The sequence below is a fragment of the Caretta caretta genome, chromosome 8, assembly GCF_965140235.1.
Source record: "Caretta caretta isolate rCarCar2 chromosome 8, rCarCar1.hap1, whole genome shotgun sequence".
NCBI lineage: Eukaryota > Metazoa > Chordata > Testudines > Cheloniidae > Caretta > Caretta caretta.
This window is the reverse complement of record NC_134213.1, coordinates 52,630,499-52,656,186: the sequence shown is the minus strand read 5'-3', so window position 1 is coordinate 52,656,186 and position 25,688 is coordinate 52,630,499. Positions and strand designations below refer to the sequence as shown.

At 41.0% G+C, this 25,688-nt stretch overlaps 1 protein-coding gene across 4 annotated transcripts in view; it reads right to left on the bottom strand.

Moving 5' to 3' along the window:
• Nucleotides 1–25,688, bottom strand: part of SOAT1 (sterol O-acyltransferase 1) — a 49,528-nt gene that overhangs the window by 16,003 nt on the left and 7,837 nt on the right. For 3 of the 4 annotated variants that reach the window (XM_048860728.2, XM_048860727.2, XM_048860729.2), the window contains exons 2-6: nucleotides 23,921–24,053; nucleotides 15,558–15,616; nucleotides 2,979–3,130; nucleotides 2,842–2,901; nucleotides 1,799–1,906 (exon numbers count right to left, since the gene is read on the bottom strand). In XM_048860728.2, coding sequence (XP_048716685.1) covers nucleotides 1,799–1,906; nucleotides 2,842–2,901; nucleotides 2,979–3,130; nucleotides 15,558–15,616; nucleotides 23,921–24,047 — 506 coding nt within the window. In that variant the 5' untranslated portion in view covers nucleotides 24,048–24,053. Of the gene's footprint in view, nucleotides 1–1,798; nucleotides 1,907–2,841; nucleotides 2,902–2,978; nucleotides 3,131–8,694; nucleotides 8,794–15,557; nucleotides 15,617–23,920; nucleotides 24,054–25,688 lie in introns of those variants that run through there. The other variant, XM_048860730.2, reaches the window with a different exon arrangement.

The following is a 25,688-nucleotide window of genomic DNA, read 5'->3' as shown; positions in this document are numbered from 1 at the left end:
AAGCATGCACTTAAGGGTAAGCATGTGCTTAAATGCGTTGTTAAAATCAATACCAGGGTGAGACCCGGAGACAGAACTTCTCTTACTTCTAGCGAGGGTCCCTCCAAAACAGGGAGAAGACATTTACTGGGAAGTGAGAAAAGTTTCTATTGATGCCTCCATGGCTGTACTTGTTCTGTGGATAAACAGGATTTCAGTCAGAGGTGTCACTTTAGCATGTTTCACAAGAACTCAGGGTCAGATTATTAAAGATATTTAGGCACCCAAAGATGCAGATAGGCACCTAGTGTGGATTTTCAGAAGTACCTATACACCTAATATTCACTGATTTTAATAGGAGTTGGACACCTAGGTGCCTTTGAAAATCCCACTAGATACTTAAGTACCTTTACAAATCTAGCATTAAGTCTACTTTGTTTAAAAAAAGTGGAATTAAATCCCAGGTAGATTTGCTATAGAACATGGTTGGTTATATTTAGAATCATGAAGAAACAGTTCAAATCTTCACACGTGAATATTGTGACTGGTCCTTCATGTTTTCCCCCCTCCTCTAGAATCTAGTCTGATTTAGAAGTTTTAGATTTCTAGCCCTTCTCCCTAAGAAGGGCCTTCACTCTATAGATTTAAAACTCTGCTGGCTCAGGATGACCTCTCAGGTACACATACCACAAGCACACAAAAGCTTAAAATGTATTCATTCCCATCCGGACTCATATTGGGATTACAAACTGTACTCTGAGACACTATCAGATCTATTTGGGAAGACAGTAAAAAAAAAAAAAAAAAAAAAAAAAAGGATATTACTGCAGATACTATTATGACAAAATTTTACAGACAGACAATCTGTTCCTCTGTATGGAAGACAAGTCTCCAATGTAGATCCATCCAATTCTTCCCCTGCTGCCCACATCACTTTCAATTGAGAAACAAAGCTAAGCTTCCATTTGGAAACCCAAGTTGCTGCCAGTTTACATTCATCCAGAACTATACATGCCAGCTCTCAATCAGAGATGAAAACACACTAACATCAAGTCATTTCATAACTGGTTCTGAGACATAAAAAACAAGGAAGTTGTCTTATAAGATAACCATGTAATTTCACTTGTAATCTACAAGGACAGCTGCCAAAAACAGCTACAATATAAGCAACAGTCAACAACTCAGAGGAAGACACTCTCTCTCAAGCATGTTCAGTACTGGCTGCAAGCATCTAAGGACAGTCACAACTGAATCTTTTCCAGGACCTTCAAGGTTCTCTTAGAATAATTTAATTTACATCTATTTAGCAATAGTACAGTCCTCCAGAAGTGTGTTCAGTATAGTCTACTAATGCAGGACAGAAGACTGCCAAAGTATTTGCCATAATTCAAAACTGTCTATACTGTCCCCTTCACTTGACATAAAAGAACCACCACCATCCAGCTCATAATTCTGGTGCTCTGAGAACAATGAAAAGAAGCTATCATCTACCTTTATGTTAAGTTCTCAAGAACCATGAGCCTCTAGCCCAATTACATTGGATATAATATTTCTAGGATGTGCCCAAAGCCTATGAGCCATACGACAAAATTGCTCACAATCTCCCCCACGCCTTCTGTGATTGCCGTGTCTGTCTAGAATGTAAATTCTAGCACAATTTTAAAGCTTGTTGAGTCTATTTACAAGTTTTATTACCTGTCCACACAGCATTACACTTAGAGTAGGAGTTTCCCCTCATTTTGCAACTTTATGTACCACTAATTTTTAATTATCAATTTTCAACGTGTAAGTGCTTCCCTTTCAACACGCTTTTTCTTACCTTCCTTCATCAATAAAGTCTACTACAAGTGTGCTGAGAATGAAGAGGATGAGGAGTGCAATGAACATGTGGTAGATTGTCCGGATGTGGTTCACTTCAAACAGCTCACTGGGGAAGTGGTCCAAATGAAGAGCAATATCATTAGCACACATACAAATAGCATATAGTGTCTACAGTACTTTCTCTTCCAAATGTTTCCTTTCAATGTGAAACATGCCCCAAAAAGTACAGCACAACTAGGAGACAAGAGATCTGGGTAATAGTTCTGACTTGCTACATGACTAAGTCACAGCTCCTTTCCTCACTTTCTCCATCTGTAAGAGGATGATGATAGATACAACTACCTCACCGGGGTATTGTGCGAATTAGTTAATGCTTGTGAATAAAAGACACTTGGTTCTCATATAGCACTTCCACCTGAAGATCTCAAAGTTTTTTCTTTGAAGGTGGGGTAGGTAATCCTCAACCTTATTTTTACACAGGGAGAATTAGTCACAAGATTAAATGACTTGCATAAGAATTTAAGGGGGACTGTCAGCAGTGAACAACTGAGACAGGTCCATTAAAAGCAATAAATACAAGCAACAAACAGTTTCTCCCAAAAGGAATTTAGATTTGAGGAGCCAGCAAGTGTTGTGCTGTAGCAGCCATCCAACTGGACCACAGCTATTCCTAATGCCTCCCACTATCACCATCTTTCTAGCACATGTGGACACGGGCATGTGGGAAAAGGTTTACAGAACCCTCTACATATGGGAAAGGCAGGCAAGCAAGCTACACTGCTTTGTAGCTTCAGAGAACCATTATCCTTCCCCTAAAGATACAAGGTGCAACAAATACCCATTTTCTTAGAGATGAAGCTCCAGGGACATTTGCAACGACAGATGGCTGGAAAAAAAAAAATTCAACAGGAATCGGACATAGATAGAAAGGGCTCAACTATAACAAAGCAGAGGTCCCAAAGTGAAGATACTGAGGGTGGCCAAGCGAGGCACTTTTAGCCAGTATGCTTCAGAAACAACAGATGCAGTTAAAGTACTCACTCCAACAGGGATCTCCTAGCAGTAAAGAGCTTTCCGTGTTCTGGAGGTGCTCTCAAGCCCCTGTGAAGAAGGAGATTATTAAAGTCAAAAATGTTAAAGGTTGCAGGAAACATAACCTCATCCAGGAACCAGCTTACTTGGTTTTGTGCAGGTCTCTCTCTGAGCAGGTAGCTGCAGGGAAGGTGGATGTTGCTGTGGAGGATTCCAGAAGCACAGCCTTTGCTATCAAACGGTTCACAAACTCTGTAAAGTGACTGTCCACCTCCTTCATGAATGCTGGCTTCAACTCCTGATAAAGTGGAAATAGGTTCACATTATTTTTTATGCCTTGATGGGTTGAGTCAGCTGTGAAACGCTACCATGAATTGTGCTTTGAATAATGCTTATTCATTTTTTGATACAATGCAGAAGAGAGGAAAGCTATTGATATTCTGGAGATAACATTTAAAGAAGGTGAAAAGTAAAAATTAGGGGTGGCATGTACGTCATAAGATGTGGGACCAAGTTAGTTAAATGTAACTTCCTATCCCTGGAAACAAATCCCTGCATTCACACAACGTTATGTTACATATTTAAACACAAGAATGTCAGAATTGGTACACATGATGTACCACTAGATTGTCCATGTTGCACTATGAGGACAGTGCCTTTTGCTTCCACAGTTATGTTTAACCATGTAAGTTTTTGGGGGAGGTTAAGGGGGTAGAGTTGCAAATTAATTTCTCACATGAACAACAAAATGGTCCCAACTAGTCTTTGAATTTTACACCCTATCAAAATGAACGTGGGAAGAGAAAAGAAAGGAATTCACATCTGTGCTACTGCCATTCTTTGGCTAGAGGCAGTTTTCTGCATGGCTGTGATTACAGGGCAACATGTCAAAATGCAATCGTAGATGAAACAATAGCAACAGAGAAAAATCAAGCAAATAGGCCCCGAAGTATTGAGCCCTCGGATTCCCATTAGAGTCAAGAAGAACTAAGGGTTCTTAGTACCTTGCAAGGCCAAGCCCTTTAATTTGCATTGTGGAAAGATTATGCCACTTGTACTTTTGATATTTACAGTTTCCAATTAAAATATTCCTGCATGACAGGCTACGATGCTTGCACTGTATTGTCAAAGGGGACAGAGCTGACTAGGTATGCCATTACGGCATGCTCAGAGGTGATTTGACAAATTGTACACAATTTTTATTCTTCCCTCTCTATGCAAAAGTCTGCTATGGGTCCAATGGTTTATCATAAGGGTGTTTAGATACATTTTTGAAAGATTCTTTGGATAACAAAAAAGAGGTCTTATACTGTAATGTTACACTCTCAATTACTTCAATGACAGCTGAAGGAATTTTTGCTTAAAGCCTATATTACCAGTTTGTATAACCCATTTCCTAGCTGCACATTGCTTTCCAGCTTGTAACATACTAGGAAACGCACGATAAAGCAGTCTACAGTTTGAAGAGTGTGCTGATGCAAGGGAAGTGTCCAGCTTATTTGCAAGGGAGTTAAAATGGTAAATTTCAGACAACCTGTAAGAAGAGGTCTTCAGACTGACTGTGTAAAGAAAACTATTACTGCTCGTATGTGCTAGATTGACAGTTCTGGATAGTGAAGTGTTCTTCTCACCCACAGAAGAAATATGGCAGAAGTAGTGGTAGTGAAAGTTTGGTAGTGAAAGTTTCCCCATTATATATATACATACACATACACACACACACAGAGATCCTGAGATGCAAGCAACAGCATAAACCATGGGTGGGCAAATTTTTTGGCCGAAGGGCTACATCTGGGTATGGAAATTGTATGGTGGGCCATGAATGCTCAAGAAATTGGGGGTTGGGTTGCAGGAGGGGCTTCGGGCTTCGGCTTGGGGTGGGGATTCTGGGGTGCAGGAGGGTGCCCCGGGCTGGGACAGAGGGGTTCAGACGGTGGGAGGGGGAATCAGGGGTGCAGGCTCCGGGTGGCGCTTACCTCAAGCGGCTCCCAGAAGAAGCAGCATGTCCTCCCTCTGGCTCCTATGCGGAGGCGTGGCCAGGCGACTCTGCATGTTGCCCCGTCCACAGGCACTGCCCCTGCAGCTCCCATTGGCCATGGTGGTGGGGGAAGTGTGCGGAGTCCCCTGGCTGCCCCTCCGTGTAGGAGGCAGAGGGGGGACATGCTGCTGCTTCCAGGAGCCGCATGGAGCCCCGGCATGCGCAGAGCGGGACAAGCCCCAGAACCCGCACCCCGGTTGGAGCTTGAGGGCCGGATTAAAATGTTTGAAGGGCTGGATGCGGCCCGTGGGCCATAGTTTGCCCACCCCTGGCATAAACATTAGCCTCAGGAAGACCAGAGAGCCATGCAAAGTTAATTCTTCTTGAAAATCCAGAGACTATGAGAAACAGACTACAAGAGATCTGGGGCCAGATTCTTAGCCTCACGTTAGAGGAACTACATTGATCTACACCCATTTGAGCATCTGGCCCCTGGGTTAAATACCTGCAGTTGGGCTGCTCTTCAAAACACCAGCCTGGTGGGGAGGAAAGATGGTGAAAGCTAACTAGTAAGACAACAACGCTCTACTCCAGAATCTTTCCAGAAACTAATCTTACAAAGATTAAACTTCTGCAGCATAAGAGATGAGCATTTCTAGGCAACGGATTTCAAAAACATGGGCTTTAAAAGAGTGTCCTACAATGAGTCACCCCATTTTGGGGTGCTGCCAGGAAGGATCACACAAGGATGATGTCTTATAAAGAAAAATTTCTAGGTATTATTTGATTTCCACTTTGTTATTTTCTATCATTGGAATAGGTAGCTAATAATCATTCCACTGATAGATTATTCATTTTAAAAATTCTTCAAGCTTCTTTATTTTCCCTTTCTAAGATACCTTGAAATTCACTATAAAATAGAGAATTGCAATCTCACAACTGGTACTTTTGAGAGGTGCCACTTTTACCCAAGACATTATCACATGGTATCTAGGAAAGAGAAAGCTGAGTAACCAACTTTCTGTTGCAGCTCCCCTTTGAGATCAGTAAATATCATGATCATCATTTTTGCTTCTTTATGATGTGTAATGAAAGCCTGAAAGTTTCTCCTGATTCTTTACCTTAGAAGAGGAATACAGAGAGAAACAGACAAGCGAAGACCAAATGACTCTTTGGAGAAGCTAACAGCTGGAACTGTTGCAGAGCTACATGCGTTTGGATCTTACACAGAGATTTTCTCCCCGTTATTTTTCCAGGTGTTTTGAGTTGGATAGACTTTTTAAAAAAAAACATCCCTTCTCCATCCTCCCCTGCCCCCAAATTGCACGATTCATCCTTGTTCCTCGTGATACCATAATGCTACTAGTTATCCAGCTATCCATAGATTCCTAGAAAAGACGACAGGTTAGACAAGGCATGAAATACTAATAAGCAATAGGCCCTCTCACATCCTAAAGCAGAAAAACAGGTGCACATTTTCTTCCCTTTGGGGGCCATCTTTACCAAAATACCACATATTTAGGGAGATGCATTCTTAGAAACTAGTAATGTGTAATAAAGGAAAATACACCCAGTCAATTAAGTGAACATTGTGCTTAAGACTCAGACATTCAGTTGTGAAAGACTTGAGATGTGATTGTATGAAAATAAAATTGTGTGCTAAAAAGAGTCAAATTGTAAGACAGCTCTGCAAGTTTCTTGAAGAGCTGGAGAGTCTCCAAGTCTCCTACTCTCCAATCCAAACAAAGATCTGTCCATGGCTCTGCTCAAAACAAATTGCAACTGTTAATATTTAGCTTATTGAAAATATTTGCTCAGCGTTCTAAGTTGCTGACTGCCCCTAGAATTGCTTCCACTCATTCATTAAAAAGAGGCTTAATATTTTACAACGGATATCTGGATTTATCCTTTTAAAAGCAGAGGGTGAGAAGAGGATTTAGTTGAGCAGGGATTATGGCTGATACCACTGTAGATACTAGAATGCTAAAGCAAAGTACCAGAACCGAAGCCAGAAGAGGAGGAGTTATGGGATTCCTGCTGCTACAGAAAGTAGGAACAGTCCTTTCCAAATTTCAGAATATTAAAATACACCACATCCCCTTCTCCATTCCCCAAGGAGCAAGGGATGGTGGACAAGGAAAGAGTCCTCATGAGGGTTACCAAAGTAAAAATAAATAAATAAAAAATGTTACCTTGGCACTGTGCCAGAGAAGTGTCATAGCTCCAAGAGTAGGGTGCATTATGGCACCACTCCTCATTCCCGAGGATTGCCCCCTCCCACACACTTACATGATCCACTAGTGTCGCTAGGGACAAGGAAAGGAGGAGCCTATGCAGGTGGTCTTGCAGTAGCAGTTTCTCCCAAGTCTGCCCAATTGGCCACAGGGCAGAGGAAGGTAATAGAAAAGCTTCCCAATGGGAAGCCAATGCATGCCCTCAGCATGTACCGCCTTTACTCCCATAATTAAAGGAGCAGCAGAACTTCCCTCTCCCTCCTGAAATGCAGGCAAGCACCACCCCATGCACATGGTTAGTGCATGTGCAGCTCTGGCCCTTTTTCTTTCCACCTCAACTTATCAGTGAGCTGGAGAAAAGGAATCTGGCTGATTCTGCAAGCGCCAGCCAGCTCAATAGTAACGGGCATGCAGGGAGATGATAGGAATTCCAGTACTGACGCTCTTGTGAGCTCCCCACAACCCCTGATACTGCGCCAATAATTCCCTACACCTTCTTCCCCATAATAAACCAAGTGGCCTAGGAAAGATACAAGGGTTTTTTTTCCATCTAACTCCTGAAAGGTCATCTATCCAGCTGGGGAAGGCATATGTTTGGACCAGGGCTAGCTGGTAGTGAGAGTACTTGCAGGAAGTAGGTCTATTGGCCCTTTAAGCATGCTGGAAAGATGGCAAGTTGAGGAAAATTTTCTGCATCAAGCTAAATCTATAGTCCCTGTAGTATGCAATGATCCATTTCATATGGATATAACACCAGGTTGACCAACTGCCCTTCACACCTTGGAATGATGGAAAAGCAGCACTGCAGTTTTGAGACTCTTTGGTAAAGGATGACCTCCAGCAGCTTTCCTGCTCTACTGTAATGGCTGGTCAGGGAGGACCAGACCTCTGAACTCCAATGGCTATATTTTAAATAAAATGGAAAGACAGCAACACTGACGCACTCTACAGGATTTCGGGGGTGGGGGAGCTATAACTGAGCCTTATACTGCCCCCCCCCCATCCCCATGCCACCTGATATTCTCCTATCCACAGCCTATAAGAACCTGTGGTCCCTCAACACCTCATTTCTATGGCCCTGCAGACAAACAATAGTTAATTGAGAAAAATAAATATAAATAGTCTCTTTGCCATTATTGATTATTTACATTTACACAATATCTTCCTTTTGCTTAATCTCAGAAGAAAGGCATCATTCAACACTTAGAGCCATGAAAAAAATTGTAAAGTGACAGATTCAGCATTATGACTTCCCTATAGGACCAAAGAAATAAGCAGCTGTGATTAGAAAAAGCTTTCTATAAATACAAATTTATTGAAAGCAAAAAAACTATGAAGTAAAGAATAAAATATATGTTTAAATGCAGTATAAATCAGTACTACTTCCTCCCCCCCACTCCCCCCATGTGAATTTCTTTAAATGGGACATCAGAAGTCCCCTGATGTTCCTTCAGGTGCAATTCATGATTAGGCACCAGTGTTCCAGAGAGAACAAGGGGGAAATGGAACAAGCTAGGTTTAACCAGGCCAGTGCTCTGGGAGCACACAGTGCTTACATGTCAATGGAATGCTGCTATGGATCCAAAAGCAAAGGGGTTAAAAAACTGTAAGGCTATTGAACAAACAAGCAGAGTTGAAGTTATTACTCACTCTCCTGCTCACTACACTGAGTATTTCTTTGTCTGCTTATGGAGCTGTCAGCTGACTATAAAGTGGCTGAAGTAGCAGTCCCCCTGCCTCCTCCCAATGTTGCTGGATCTCTCAGTGGTGAATCAACTAGTCCGGGAACACTGGATCTATAAATACAGAAATTAAGCTCTCTCAAACAATTAAAGTGTTTGTTGCAGTTTCTAACTGCCAAATGTGAAGCATAACCTCAAACTGAGTTTTGAACTATAGTTAATACTCATTTCTGTATTATTTGTCTGAAGGGTTCCTTCTGTAGTCTAAGTACACTTTAACGTTTTATCTAAGAAAGGATCAACAGTGGTAATCAGATCATTTTCCACCATGATATCTAAGATTTCCCCTATTCTCAAAATAGGGAACAGTCATTGTGTGGTATTGGTTGGCAGAGTTTGATTCAATGGTTTCTGCTGTGCATATCCAGGTTGCTGACAAAACTGAAGCCCTCGGCTAAAACCTGAATAAGGTCAAACTTTAAAATAAAGAGAAGCATGTGTTAGAAACTAAATCGATATTAACTGGTTTCTTTTACTAAAAGGACAGTGTGTTTCAGGTCCTGAAGTCTCAGGTTCAGAGTTCTCAGCCAACAGCTTCCCAAAGCCCATTTAGACAATGTTTAATAAATCACTTACAGTTAAGTAAGCTAGTGAGATCTCCAGTCACATGCACCACAGAGTTTTAAACAAGAGAATCAGATTATTGAATAATTGTCCTATTTACCGTGGAACCTGAGCCATAACAAAAGGAGGGAGAGTGTCTCTGTGGGAGCCATGCTGTGCCATAAAAAGCATCAATCACAAACTGAATGATGGAGAACAGGCTTTCCACTGCTCTGACCAGATCCTTGAAAGAAGATGGGCCTCATCCTCACAGCTTAGCTCTCAACTGTTGCCCATAACTTTTACTTCAGTGATATTTTCCAGCCTTAACAGCTTTAGTTGTTTAACTATCAGCCAAGCAGCGTTGTTCTCAATCTCAGTGCTACCCGTGTGACAGAAGAGTGCACTGCTCCTGCTTAGAGTTTAAAGTCCAGGAAAGGACAAAGTATTCAGATCTTAGACCACAGAATTAGGCACCTAAATAAAGAGTGCCTGATTTTCAAGAGTGCTGAGCATCCACAACTCTCATTCAAGTCAGTTGGATTTAGGCACCTCAAAGACAGGTACTTATTAGGGCCTAAATCTATAATTAGGGATCCAACTCAAAGCTCCTGCATTTGAAAATTTGGACCCAAGTTTAGATTCCAGCAACAGTTCACACTGAGAAAAGAGAAATGTCAGAGGCTCCACAAAAATCTGCTAAGGATTTTGCTACTGATTTTACATGGAAAGCACACAGACACTATGGTGACAGGTAGCACTATAAAACCCTAAGATAGGTAAGAATTTGCTATTTAAATTCTGAATTTTCAAAAGTTACCTGAAAAAGTGATCAGTAATTAGCTTGTGCATGTTGTCTTCTTGTGTGCAGCTCTGTCCATGAGCAATTGAATCTTACTTTAGGCCAGTGGTCCCCAAACTTTTCAGGATCGTGTCCCCCTTTACTCCTGTTCCTCCCCCCCACCCCCAGAAGCGAGTCTGCAGCTTGGGGGGAAGGGGGCAGCATGAACAGCAGTAAGGGGGCCAGGAGCAGAGATGGGTGGCACTCCCTTCCCGCGCCCCCCCCACCCATGGGGGCTGGCCCAGGCCCCAGTCGCGCCCCACAATTTGGGGTCCTCTGCTTTAGGCCAAGATTCAGGAAAGCACATTAAGTATATGCTTAAATGCTTTCCTGAATTAGAGTCTTTGAGATTGCTAAACTGACCCCTTTTTAAACAGCTACATAGTATCTCATTGAAGCTGTGGCTGCACACGGGTTAAGTGTGGTTGACTGCTAATAAAAGATTTTCCATATTCATATTTAATTGTTCCCAAGTTAGTTTGCTGCCATATTTTCCCCATGAACAGAATTCATTCCACAACAAACTGTTTAAACTAGAGGGCTTTCTGTAGCCCATCAGCCTCTACCACCACCAGATTTTCTGATAATGTCACAAAGCTAAGGTGTGGCAGGAAATTTGCTCCCCATCTCCCTCACGCTATATGCCCCCCCCCCCAAAATAGGGCTGTCAAGTTATTAAAAAAAATAATCATGATTAATCACACAGTTAAACAGAATACCATTTATTTAAATATTTTTGGATGTTTTCTACATTTTCAAATATATTGATTTCAATTACAACAGAATACAAGGTGTAGAGTGCTTACTTTATTTTATATTACAAATATTTGCACTGTAAAAACAATAGTATTTTTCAGTTCACCTAGTACAAGTACTGTAGTGCAATCTCTATCATGAAAGTTGACCTTACAAATGTAGAATTATGTACAAAAAAAATTACTGCACTCAAAAATAAAACGAAGTCCACTCAGTCCTACTTCTTGTTCAGCCAATTGCTCAAACAAGTTTGTTTACATTTTCAGGAGATCATGCTGCCCACTTCTCATTTACATTACCTGAAAGTGAGAACCAGCATCGCAAGATGTTTACATGCCAGATGCACTAAAGATTCATATGTCCCTTCATGCTCCAACCACCATTCCAGAGGACATGCTTCCATGCTGATGGGTTCTGCTGGATAACAAGCCAAAGCACTGCGGACCAATGCATGTTCATTTTCATCATTGGAGTCAGATGCCACCAGCAGAAGGTTGATTTTCTTTTTTGGTGGTTCGGGTTCTGTAGTTTCCCCACCAGAATGTTGCGCTTTTAAGACTTCTGAAAGCACGTTCCACACCCAGTCCCACTCAGATTTTGGAAGGCATTTCAGATTTCAAGTGTGGTAGCTATCTTTAGAAATCTCACATTTATACCTTTTTTGTGTTTTGTCAAATCTGCAGTGAAAGTGTTCTTAAAAAATGAACATGAGCTGGGTCATCATCCGAGACTACTATAACATGAAATATATAGCAGAATGTGGGTAAAAACAAGAGGCACACAATTCTCCTCCAAGGAGTTCAGTCTCAAATTTAATTAACACTTTTTAAAAAAACAAAAAACGAAAAACGAGTGTCATCAGCATGGAAGCACGTCCTCTAGAATGGAGGCCAAAGCACGAAGGAGCATATGAGTCTTTAGCGCATCTGGCACATAAGTATCTTGCGAGGCCGGATACAGCAGTGCCATGCAAGTGCCTGTTCTCAATTTCCAGTCACACTGTAAATAAGAAGCAGGCAGTATTATATGTTGCAAATGTAAACAAACTTGTTTGTCTTAGAGATTAGCTGAACAAGAAGTAGGACCGAGTGGATTTATGACATACATAATTACACTCAAAAAAAAACAAAAAAAAAAATCTACATTTGTAAGTTGCACTTTCACAATAAAGAGATTGTTCTACAGTACTTGTATGAGGTGAACTGAAAAATACTATCTTATGTAATAAAAAATTGCACTAAAAATGATAAATATAAAGTGAGCACTGTACACTTCGTATTCGGTGTTGTAACTGAAATCATTATATTTGAAAATGTAGAAAAACATCCAAAATTTAATAAATTTCAATTGGTATTCTATAATTGTTTAGATGTGCAATTAAAACTATGATAAATCACAATTAATTTTTTAGTTAATTGCATGAGTTAACAGCGATTAATAAACAACCCTACAAAAAAGGTAAATATTAAGCTGACATTGACATTTTCTGCATTCCATTGGTGTCTCATTGAGGCCCTCTTAGCATGCATACATTTTTATATATATATTACATATATGCATGCATGCTAAGGGGGCCTCAGTGTGTAGATAAATCTCTGCATTAAGTATCTTTGAGTAACTATCATTTTCATATGACTTTGTATTACGCCTCTTCATATAACCTTGTATTAAGTCTTTCCATATATAACCTCCATTTTCATACAACTTTGTATCAAGTCCTTTGATATAGGAACTTTGTACTGAGCCTTAATATAATGTTATAGCCCCTAAGGATAATTAAGGTAGAAGAAAAATGTCTTTTCGCTAGGAGTAGAATCAGATCTCCCCCCTTTTAATCAATTGCCCTGTTGAATGAATGAGTAAGGCATGGAAGGCAAGCACCTCCAGGCAGCTGCAACAATTGGAGAGGGGATGGAAGCCAGACTGAAGAACAATAAAGCTTGTCAAGTGGGCTCATTAAAGAAGAGGGCCTTGGGAGTTAGAAGCGAGCACCTTCTTTTCAAAACACCCTCTTTGAAAATAAATGTGGCAGCATTAAGACAACACCCAGAAGGAAGCGCTACAGATGACCAACTGACAGACCAGATTTTGCATCTGTGGTATAGATTTGCATGAGAGGGAAGCTGCTATAAATGTTAAGCGTCTTGCAGAGGATCCCGGGTCTCGTCAACATTGCAGCATAGATCCGGATGGACAGAAGCCCGGCTCCACCCCTCCCCCATCTAACTCACTTGGCTAGTGAGGTTAAGGGGAGCAACTAGTTGGTAACAACAACAAGATGGAGTGTGCTTGTGTGTGTGTATGTGAGTGCATGAGTGTAATATATATCATATGCATATGATACAGTATTGATTGATACATGTATTACCAATAAATGTGGTGCTTTGCCTTATCCCCCCGAAAAGATCCTGTGCAGTACTTTAAGTACAAGTGAAATACCAATGGAATGCAGAAAATGTCACGTCAGCTTAATAAAGATTTACAGTGTGTGTGTGTCTGTGTGTGTCTGTGTGCGTGTATAGATATAAAAAATATAAAATTTAAGTCAGGAGAGTTCCCAATTGCCAAGAACATTTTAAAGCTTCAAAACTGTTCACCTCATTGAAATCCTAAACTTGGCCACATTAGTGCACCAAAATGCATATAGAGGCATCTTCCCCTCTTGTGAAATGCCCTCAAATCCCTTTAGTTACCCCTATCATATAATGAAACTTCATGTTCACCACCCACTCGCCATACCACCAAGATTGCGAAATGAGACTTCCCCAAGGCAAGGGCATTCACCTTTCCTTCTAAGAGTTATTCATTCTCTGGCATCAAGTAAGATTGTGAAATTACAGATCACTGCTGTGGAACACTTGTGATGTTAATAAGTGTGAGTAAGGCACAGTGTGTCAGGAAGAACATGCGAACACAAGAAAACTGGTTGCTAGGATGAAGAGTGGAACTCAATGCTGCCCCACTTAGTATGGGTACAGGGCACCCTTGCAGAATAGCATGGAAAGGTTTGGAAATTCCTTCTTTGTCTTAACAAGGATAATGGCAACCATGGGGGGAAAGGTTTAACAAATGGTTTAATAAAGCCAATGGAGAGTTGGGAAAATAATGTGGGAAGGAGGACTGTGGAAGTGTGTATAATTTCTTTTTCTGATCAAGTATAAAAATTCATTCCTATATCAAAGTTCTCTACTCCATTCCCAGGGAAGGGAAGATGGCAAAGGAGTTTCCCTTGGTGTTCCAAAGTATTTTACATATTCTTAAGTAAAGTGAAGAAAACATGTTTTTTTCTGATATTCATTTCAAAACCTTCTAGGCAGGAGATGCTTGGACAGGAAAAGGAAGCCCTATAGAAGTTTAAGGTAGCAAATGCCAACATCACTTCCAATAGGGAAGACACTGGCTGAATATACAGTTTATTAAAAGTGATATTATTCAGGCTAGGAAGCCAGAAGTCTCTCTGAACACATGACTAAGTGTTGATAGTTTGCCTTCCCATTCGAAGATCAGAGCAGGACATGCAAACAAGCTTGTGCCCCCACATCCCTAACAAAAGCAGCCCTGGATTTGTGGTTGTGATGACTCAACTGAGATGTTACTTTATGTTGCTGCCTTTATATTGGAAGAATTTTAAATTTCAGAATCTAGAGAACTTAAAGTGATTCTCTTTAAGAGGCAGTTCAACTCTGGGCCTATTGCTTTGAACAGTCATCCTTTAAAAGTGAACTACTAGTATTAAAATCTCATCCTGTAGACATATGTCAAATGCTCTAAACAGCAAAGATAAATAGGGCATTCAGTAGACAAGCACCTTGAGGAAAAAAGCTGCTTCCCCACTCTTTAGAGTGACCAAGCACATAATTCAGGAGAACACTGCCAGATGTAGTCTGCAGGGAATTAAGTCACTGTTAAAAACCACACTACTGTTGCACAGACTATTACGTTAGAAGCTGGGATATTCTAGTAGGTCCCCTTTAAAAAAGGCGTCATGAAGAATGAAGAAATTCTCTAGAAATTAGAATCTACAACAGACTGTCTGCATGTCCTGCTCACACACATTTATGGACAACACAACCCTGTCTGCACTAGGAGAGTCACCTCCGGCTGCTGAAGGAGTGCAGGGCTCCCTGCTAAAAAGGGTGGGAGAAAGTGTCTTAGCTAGCTCCATAGCAACAGGCAAGAATACCAGGCAGTGAGTAGCCCATTCACTGGATTGAACATCATGAGGAACTTTTTCCTTTAAACATTAAACCTACAGATTGCCAAAAATAGCAGTCCCAGCTATATGGTCAAGGGGTAATACAGCCAAAGCAAGTCAATTTGGATATGGGTATCAAAGTTCACATGCTTATTTGTAGAATTAAGCTTTTGGGGCCCAAGTACAACACAGGCTGAGAAAGAAAAACAAATAGCAGAGTTAATATTTTGACAGAGATGTCACTAATGCTGTACAGGGCACAGGAATAGGTAGGGGAGAATAAAGGCTTGTGTAAAACCACTACTCCTAAGTGATGTCTGAAAGGATGGCATTCTAGAACATTAAACCAACAACAGACAAACATAAGACAATGGCGTTTCATGTTTTCCAGGAGTCTGGATCCCTCTCAACCAAGTAAATGTTAAGAAATATTTACCTCAGCCTCTGCTATTAGCTGCATTTTCTTTGTTATCCCGTGGTCAACATCAACCCAACCTAAAGGGGGAAAAGCAAGTATTTAACAGTTATGTTTTCAGTAGATATGACATGGCCAATACAGATGCTCAGAAGCACAAAAAGAGAAAAGAAGGAACAGCATACCCAGCTCATAGAAACTGAATTTACCATTAACTTTGTCTCTGATAAGCCAAGGGCCCCATTAAGCTCGGGACTGACAGAGCTGTAGGAAGTTTAGAAGCCAGGAGCATTTTGGTGTTTTACGTGGATGGTGATTTTATTAAACTGCTGAAACCCAAGCACTCAATAAACTTCACAAGTGTCAAGTCTTCTCCCTCCACCCCCAACATCAAATATTTTTAAGGTTCACCAGGAGCCAATCACTACTCTTATTTTTGATACAAGCAAGAGGATAAATGCACACACGCTTGTCAGAGTTAACCACAGGAGTTTAAATTAGTCAGGTGACAAACCAGCTGCATCTTCGTATTAGATCATGCCAGTGCTAGATTTTGGAAACTTACTTTTGCCCATTGCTAACCATAACCTAGAGTCATTTTCAGTATGTCATTTATTTGTATCATCATTAGGGCTATGATTTGGTCATGGAAGTCGTAGAATCTGTGAGTTCCAGAGACCTCCGTGACTGGAGCTCATGGCACCTGCAGGGTCTCCCCGCAGCCCGTCATGGTTGGGAACTGTGGGGGCCCCAAGCTCCGAGACGCCGCAGGGGTGCCCCGGGCGCTCCCAGGCACCACTGGTGGCGGGGATGCCCCAAACTGGGAGCCATGGGCAGTGCGGGGACCCCGCAGGTCTAAGGCGGGGGCCCCAGGGTGCTGTGGGGATCCCAGAGCTCCCCATTTTGTCATGCATATTTTTAATAAAAGTCATGGATAGGTCACAGGCAATAAAGAAAAATTAACAGAAGCCCATGACCTGTCTGACTTACTAAAAATGTGAGACAAAATCTTAGGGCTTGGCTACACTTACATTTTATAGCGCTCCAACATGCTGGCTCAGGGGTGTGAAAAATCACCCCCTTGAGCACAGCAAGTCAGAGCACTTTAAAGCACTAGTGTAAACAGGCTCTGGGCACTGGGAGCCACTCCAACTCGTGGAGGTGGATTACCAGAAATACTGGGAGAGCTCTCTCCCAGCACTCACGCACGACCACACCCGCACTTCCTGTGACAGCGCTTTGAAGTTTCCAGTGTAGCCAGGCCCTTGGGCTTAATTATCACAGCACCTAAGAGCTGCAATTGTGGACCAGGACCCCACTGTTGTAGCTGCTATGCACACACAAAACAAACAGAAGGTTCCTGTGGCAAAGAGCGAACAATCTAAGTAATAAGTCACACTGACTGCAACAAACAATGGATGAGCTTGGGCCACAACAAGACGACCAGATCCTAGCAGATTTGGGTAACAAGAAAGTACAAGAGACAAAAATTAACAGACTCCCTGCAGAAGGGCAGTTTGGAAATAAAACTCAGTGGGAAAAATACACCAAGATGCCTACACATCTTGAAGCAAAGATACAGTACTCAAAGAACCATACACCATTTAATGTTTATCACTGTGCTTAAAGGACAGAGTCCAGATGTTATCCATATTTATAACCACCCTTTGGAAGTTTGAATCTGAAGCATATTATCTTACTGGAAATCTTCCCCTCTATCATGTATGCATGTAGGTATATTACTATAGGGTTGCACACAAAGAACAGGGTTGATTAGATCCTTGTTCTGTGAGAACTGTAGCAGTTCCTTGCAAATGGAAATTTAAATATTTAGAGTATTCTATTCTAATACGTTGTAGCAAAACAGATGGGAGGTGTTGTTCTGGCTTTTACATAATGAATAACCAAGGCCTTGCTATGCAAGAGTTGTGTTTCCTGCTAGGCACAGTGCCTGTATCTGGTTATCACTCACTAAGGAACACAATATCCCAACAGTTGAATTCAGAGTAAGGACGCTAAATGGTAAAGGATGGGAACAACTGATAACATTTTGGCTTTTGGAATGTTTTTTGTTTACAACTACATAAGCCTTGCCAAGGTCCCTAAACTTGGCCAACCCTGAAACAGTGATAAACAACTTTTACAAGGCCACATGTGTCTGTGTGGGCCTTTTCTGTAGTTTTCTCATCATAATCTTGCAACTAATTCAGAATGGCTAGGTAGAAATGGAATAGTAGTTCACTAGCAGCACATAACCCTCCAAACAAGACCTTAACATGTTGCTACCTTTTTAAGTAAAAAGCACTTCTCAAGTTTCTTATTAAGCAAAGGATTCTTAGCAAACAGGTGTAAAGACTTTAATAGAAACAAATCTTGAACACCTCCCCCCAGAAAATCCACAGTTACACTAATAGGCCAATATTTATTTCTCTATATACTTGTCTATCTCGCTAAGGTGAGGCCAGTTTATAATCAACCCATAAAAAAAAATTAATCTCTTTGGTGCCTGAATTTGTGACTTTCACATTCACTGTAATGTTTGTCATCCTGTATTTAAAGCTTTGCCACTTGCATGAAGAATTTTACACCAGAAACTTGTTACACCCAATATAATAGGCAGCCAGAAACAGCATACTAAGAAAACTGAAGGAACAGTAAGAAATAGTGGCTCAGTTATGCTTCAGAGAATTTTTTATAGTTTTAACAGGAGCGCAGAAGTATACTGTGTTGTAATACAACTTTTTCCATTATTTTGTAGTGTTGTTGCATCCGTGCTTGTCCCAGGATATTAGAGAGACAAGGTGGATGAGGTAATAGCTTTTATTGGACCAACTTCTGTTGATGAGAGGGGCAAGCTCTTCTTCAGGTCTGGGAAAGGTACTAAGAGCATCACAGCTAAATATAAGATGGAATAGATTGTTCAGTATAAATAGTTCCACATATTGTGAGACACCATTCAAGGTGGTGGGGGAAGGGGTTCATGGGTTTCAGATTGTTGTAATAAGCCATAAATCCAGCATATTTAGTAAAACTATCATTTTCAATGTCTAGCTAAGTTATGAATTTAAGCTCCCAACTCGTAATTTGAAACTGTTGTGCAGGTTTCCTTTGAGGATGAGGACAGAGGTCAGATCGTTTTGTGAAAAATGTTCGTCCACAGGAGATAAAAGACAAAACACCATATCATTTTTCCCTGGGAATTCTTTCAAGAGAGTAGTGACTGTTTGATTTCACCCACAGTGTTCCACAATGGTTTGTCTGGTGTCTATGGGCCTTCCTTTGCTGGGCAGAAAACATCTCTTGTGGTGAACTAGTATTTCACACTTGTTAATGCTTCTCTCCTGACTCTGAGGGTTTCCAGTTTCATAGCAAACACTTAAATATTACCTTATAACATGGTTTAAACATTATAAGTGAGATTAATGGATGCAGCAACTCACAAGCATTTCATAAAGTCCAAACACTAAACCCATCTCTATAAATCTAATACCAATACTAACATGCAGGTGAGTCAGACAGGTGTCCAACGACACTTTTGTCAGTATTCAATGAGGTCTAGGGGCCTTGGCATGAGCTGGCACCTGGTCTGCCAGTGCCACAAACACTACTGCAAATATATCAAGATCATCTTGCTGAAAGTTACCAAAAATAGAGATTTTCTGGTTGCCAGGCAACTTCCCCACCTCTACAACTTAAGACTTAGCCCAGCATTTAAGATTACTACATTATTAAATGCAGGCAATTCTGATTTCAGAGATAATTTGACTAAGATTCAGAGGATAGAAGAGTAAATAGATATTTGTAGCCAAAAAGCCCACTCTCTCCTTTATCTCTCACAACCTACTATACATTAGTCTGAAATTGACCAAGAGCACACAAGGAAGAAACTGAAACATTTACTATTAAGTCACAGCTTTGAATTTAGCATACGTTTTACTGTTAGATCATTTAATTAGAAACCTCAAAAATTACAACTAGTCAAAAAGATTCTCTGAAAAGTTTATCCTTTTTGGTGAATGATTTTGAAAGTTGTTCAACCACCTCTATTAACTAAGGGGGAATTATACTAAAGTAACACCAAAGGAGCACTGTTAAGAATAACGAGTGGGAGAGAAAGGAAGGGAAGTGAGTTTGATATAACGGTGGTTAACATCATGACTATCAACATTCAAAATGTGGATTACAACTGGAGAGATCAGCAAACCCAAGAATCCTCAAGAAAGACGGACCCACAGACTCTGGGCCAGAAACAGAGAAACCCAGAAACTGTCTTAACAGAATCTAAATATCCAAAACAGTCATTTTCACTGTTCTCATGTTACAGTATGTACGTTGACTACAAATATTTAAATGTACTAAAAAGTTAAAACAAAGAAGTAGACTAGCTAAATTGTGATTTGCCCTGGAAATCAAATCTCTTAAAAAAACACCACACCAAGAGCTCCGTCTCCTATTTAATACTGCTCAAAAAAACTTATAAAAGTGAGTCAACGTACAAATACACGTGTGTACAGAAAAAGGGGACAGTTCATTTATTTTCTGTTACATAAATTGTTGCTTACTCACAAGGAACATTTGACTGGAGGAGGAATCCACACATGATGGTCTGTCTGAGTTGAGGTCATAAAATTGATTTAAAATGGGTCTCTTTGGAACTGAAATTTAAGACCTACTCACAAGGGAAGTCATACTTAAATGACTTACAGGTTACAACATCCTCTCATTGCAAAACTGTAAACCATGTTAGCATAGCAGAAATTAAGAACGCCTAGATACTGACCTTTAAAATAGGGTAGGGTGCTAATTAAAGGGGAAACAACCCAACCAATGAGACTAGCAAACAAACTTGCAGGATCTTCTTTGAGAGACAATATGGTTTAAAGTGGGCTTACGTTTTGTAAAGCACCTTTATAGGTAAAGGTTTAAAGTGGGCTTACATTTTGTAAAGCACCTTCAAAAATGGTATTTAAGAGTGCTATCTCTGTAAACACAACTCTCCATCTGAAAATTAAACATGTCTCTTCTTCTTGTTCAACACCTGAGCTGGTGAAAACTTAGGAAAAAAAGAAAAACAAAAAGACATGGCTCTAAGGGTTTAGATGACCTAATATGGGAGATACCCTCTCACTATATGAGTAAATCAAATAAGAGAACCACCCATAGGTAAAATGGATTTCTCCAACGAAGCGTCTGCAGTTAGGTTGCCACTCCTGGAATGTCACTTCTCTGAATAGGGCCTTCCTTTCAGAAGTCATACAAGAGACTTACAAAACTTCAGCCTTGTGTATTGCAAACCCCCAGGCATATGTCAAACAGCCTCCAACGACTACATAATGTGAAGATGCGTAGAATTCATCTTTACATACAAAGGACAGTGAGATAGCCATCTAAATGCACAATTCTAGCAGGTGTTTTATAGATGCATGATGCAATGCACATAGCTAGAAAAATTTAGTGTTTTAACTGGAAAAAGTAATTCAAGAATAGCCCAAGGGCTTTGACATATACTTTGCACTTGTAAGACACCTTTCACCCCAGGATCTGAACGAGCTTAAAATATTACACCTCACTACTGAGGAAGACAAATTATCCTTATTTTACAAAGGGGGGAAACAGCTAGAGGTTAAATGATTTGTCTAAGGTCATATACCAAGTCAGTAGCAGAAGTGAGATGAGATCTTAGTCCCAATTCTCAATCCTTTACGCCAACCACTAAATAGAACACTACCTGCCTTAAGTTAAACTAACCTACAATTACTTAGGTGCAAGGCTACCATACTATTCAATTTAACAAGTTCTCCATTTGCAATACACAATACATGTTAATAACTACTAATAGTGTTTACTGAGTTAAGTTAATTTTTACAGCGAGCCAATGCAGGCATGTTATGACTCCAGTGACTAAATAGCTCAAATGAACTACTTAAAAGTACATGCAGGTCACAGAGGGCATGGTTCATTGAGCTGCTGTCCAAAAAGGAATTAGATTAAAAAACTTCAGACACAACTCGTGATCATTTCACTGGCAAGCTAGAAAGTGCCAGCATTATCTAGATTAAGAAGTTTAGCACTGTAGGTGTCTTTTTCTGTCTTCTTCAGGCTTCCTTCACTAAACCTCAATGATTTTGCCATAACTAGAGAAGCAGAAAAAGACAGATCCTAGAATAACTGGTGTTCTTAAGTTTGATCCTACCTGATCCCGGTGAGAAAAAGCAACTCTGCGTTTGATTTCCACAGAGAACACCACACAATGGTCTTGCTGAAGCAAACGCCAGGAATATGGATCAACAAAAAAACAGAATTCCAAGCAGGGCAGATAATTAATCTGATTTAAATCTAAGTCAGTAAGCCTTATTTAAAATATCAATTGTAATTTTCATTAATAAAGGCACCCATCACAAATTCAGTCTAGCTAGAATAGAAATAAAGAGATTAGTAGAGCCACCCAAGAGTTAAGAATTAACTCTAGGCCACAGGCCACTTGTAGTTTTCCACTCTCACCTAAATAACCTGGTTGTTTTTGTTTGTTATACGTAAGTTTATAACTCTTCCTTCCAACTTCACTTTTTGTTCCACCCCTTTTCTGTTTATTTGGGATAGCTAAGCTGAAATATTGCCTATTCTGAAGCCTGTAAGATCAATGATTATCTCTGTTAATAAACTCCGAAGTCCCATTCCTTCTTGCGGAGAAAGCCCATCTCCTACTCAAAGATTTCACCCACAAGGATGACAGCTCCAAAGTGCCTGAGGAACATGTATACTTGCAAGATATAGTTGTCAAGGAAAAAGGCACTCGCTGAGATGCCAACAACCAGCTGCAGAGGGAATTAAAAATGAGAACATTAGCTTTTAACTTAATTCTATAAGAAGCCAGAGTAATGGGAGGAGCAGTACTAGAAAGATGTGTTCTTGGTGGCGGGTGTTGCCAAAACAGGCTGGCTACTTCATTCTGGCTAACACTCATGCCTCGATAAAGCAAGTTGCAGTAATCCAGCCTGGAAGTCATGACGGAGTGGATGACTGTGGCCAAATCATTCAACAGCATGAGGCATAGTCTTCTAGCTAGACTCTGCTGGAAGGTGGCATCTTTTACAGCAACAACTATTTGAACACTCCAGCAGCAGCAAAGAGTTGAAGAGGACCTCAAAGCTGCAGACTACTGATGATTATCGGAGGACTGATTCCCTCCAACAGAGCAGGACAGCCACCCTATTAGTGGTTCCATTGGTGCTTTCATTGTTTGGTCTTCCCATAATGAATCCTATTCCTTGCTATTTGTGCTTCAAAAGTTTTCAAAGGGCAAAATGGAAAAGTGAATTCCATAGGTTCGCTCCAATCCTCAAAACTCAGCTAAAGCAGTGTATTGTCTAACTTAGATATTGGGCTATTCCTACCATCCTGCACAGGTAGAAGAAATCTTCAAACTCCACCATCAACCAGCCTCTCCTACAGGATGGAATTAGGGGAAGGTGACAGGGGAGTTCACACTGAGTTCTGTGTAATCAATCTTATTTTTCCAGCTTGTGTGGGGAAGTAGGAAAAAGAGTTCACATCAAGTGAGCTCCAGTGAAGTGCCTCCACTTGCACCAAAAATGAAGCGCAAACCCTGCAGAAGCCCCTTCATCAAGCCAATGAGAGTGTGAAATGTATGGGAGACGCTCCTGATATTTTATGACTATATGTCCAGCTACTTGTTATTGCATCATTTGCTATAGGACTACTAGGATTAATTCCAGCAGGAGTTACTTGACACTGTCCACAGGAAAGGTGACTGCAGCACAGCCAGGAGTTCCTTAGCAAACATCCAGGACTATAACTAGGATATGCTGCCTCCCCACCTCTGGTGGGCTGCACAAACTAGTTTGACCAGGTTCAAGAGACACAGGGAAACAAAGAACATTTGGGACTGATAAAAGGTCTGCCCCTGAAGACAGGGGAGGAGACCCATGATGGTATGAAAGCAGACTGAACCCCAGTCGCCAAATGTGGGGGTGTCTGGATAAGCCTCCCTAATCTTTACAGAAGACAAAAATGCAAGTAGATTGCTTAATAACATGCATGTGTTAATAACCCTTTGCTCTCGTTCTGCTTTGTTCCTGCTATGAAATTGAAAAATATGTTGTTTTGAAAGGATTGTTTTGTGTCACCATATCCACATACCATATCCATATTCCCAGCTCCTGAAGGGAAGGCTCCAGCCCCGCCAGCCCTGCTGAAGAATCACAGTCAGTACAGCAGGATCCAGTCTGAAAGTGGGAGAATTGTGGGATTCCTCCTTGAAAGAGGTGAAGGTAAGAGGCCTGTCATGCAGAGGAGATGTCTTCAGCCAGACTAGAGTGGGCTGAAGGTACAGATAGCCCTGAACCATTACTGAAATAACTCACCATTGTTTGAGTTTTGGAATGGCCTCTCTGCCTCAGATCTCTTCTGCATTTCATGCTTCTCAGGGGTCCCATGTGCTGTAGAACTCGGGTGGCGGTGTCTTACGGAAGTATAATCTTCACCTACCATTGTAGACTACCACAGAAGAGAGAGGAAAGAATTAGTTAGAAAAAGGCCTCAGATGTGATGCATTTATTCAGCTATTACATATGCTAGATTTTTCCTGCCTTTGACTGCCCACTGGAGGCAGTGGGGAGAAGAAAAAAAAAGAAGCGGATAAATGGGATTGACAGTCTAACAAAGCTAACCCCCTCTCCCATCTCAACTATCTACATAGTGAAATCTGTACTAAGAACCATACCTCCTCCTCCCCCCTTCTCTCCACACTAGACAGTAAGTGGGACAGTAAAAAATTAATTCCCCCCACATTCCCAAACCACCTCCAATACACAAACCCTTCATTTTAAGCAACTAGGAATCCTCAGGGCTCCCAACACAGTGTTGGGAGCGTCACTTCACAAGTGAAGCCTTTAAAATGCTTCACTATGCAACTGATTTTTCCTGGTAATTTACATAGCAAAACCTGCCTCTCAACACTGGTTTGAGGGTTTTGAGATTCCTCCCCTCCCTGCCTTTTCAAATTCCGTTTTGGCATCACGGAAGAGAATAGTAAGCCTGAGAATACCAGACAATCCCTTCTGTAAAAAAAGCCCAAATCCTCAGTAAACCTTGTGCCTTATTTAGACAAATGAATGATTGTGCTGCAAACCACAGCGAAACAGGAAGAGAGAGAACTGTGTTTGTTTAAACCACACCAAACCCAACAGCAGGGGCCATTGCTGAAGGCTGAATTATTAGTAACACATATTCCTGCACCACCACCCCCATATTCAAAATGTAGACCTTGTTCTTTAAAGGGAGGGAGGGGTGTTATTTCCCACAGTCACCAAGAGAAAAATGGCATCTTGCCCTATTCTTGAACAACAAAATGGAAATCTATGAAGCTCCCTAAAGTTGCACCTGCAGAGACTGATGTTCAGACTGGGCTTCCAAAATACCAACCACACACACTTTTCTTTCATAAGACCAGCTCCTTACATTTATTTAAGTGCTTCTCATCCAGAAGCATCCAAAATGTCTCTGAGGTCCATCAGAGTATACTCTGTGTGCATATTTATAAACACATGCACTACACTCACTACTGCAAGGCAATATCCATTTAAGAAAATTTACCAACACTACAACCAGGATTGAGACTCTTGCAAGAAGAAACAGGATCTCTCTCAATCACATGTGGTCAGGCCTTCAGCTTCACTTCTCATTAAAGAGACAGCAGCTCTATCAGCAGTTTCCCTTCCTCCCCACACCTCATTGGGCACTGCTTCTGTATAGACAAAGGGAAGAATGCCACCTACTGAACCACCAGTATCACTTCCTGAAGCACCTATGTATTCCTTGGAAGCCCCATAGCAACTACTACTAACCAGGCCCAGTCCTGTCTATTTTATGAGATGACACTCCAAGCTGAAACTATAAAATAATCAAGAACTATACGAAGTAAGAGCAAACCTTCCCTGTTAACACACACAATAGCAGGTAGTTTGTGTGAATAATCATTTAGATGACAGGTATTACTCCCTTAGTATTCACCCCTTCTTGTCAACTGTTGAGATTAGGCCATTTCCACCTTAACTGAATTAGCTCGTTAGCACTGACCCCCCCACACTTGGTAAGGCAACTCCCATCTTCTCATGGGCTGTGTATTTATAC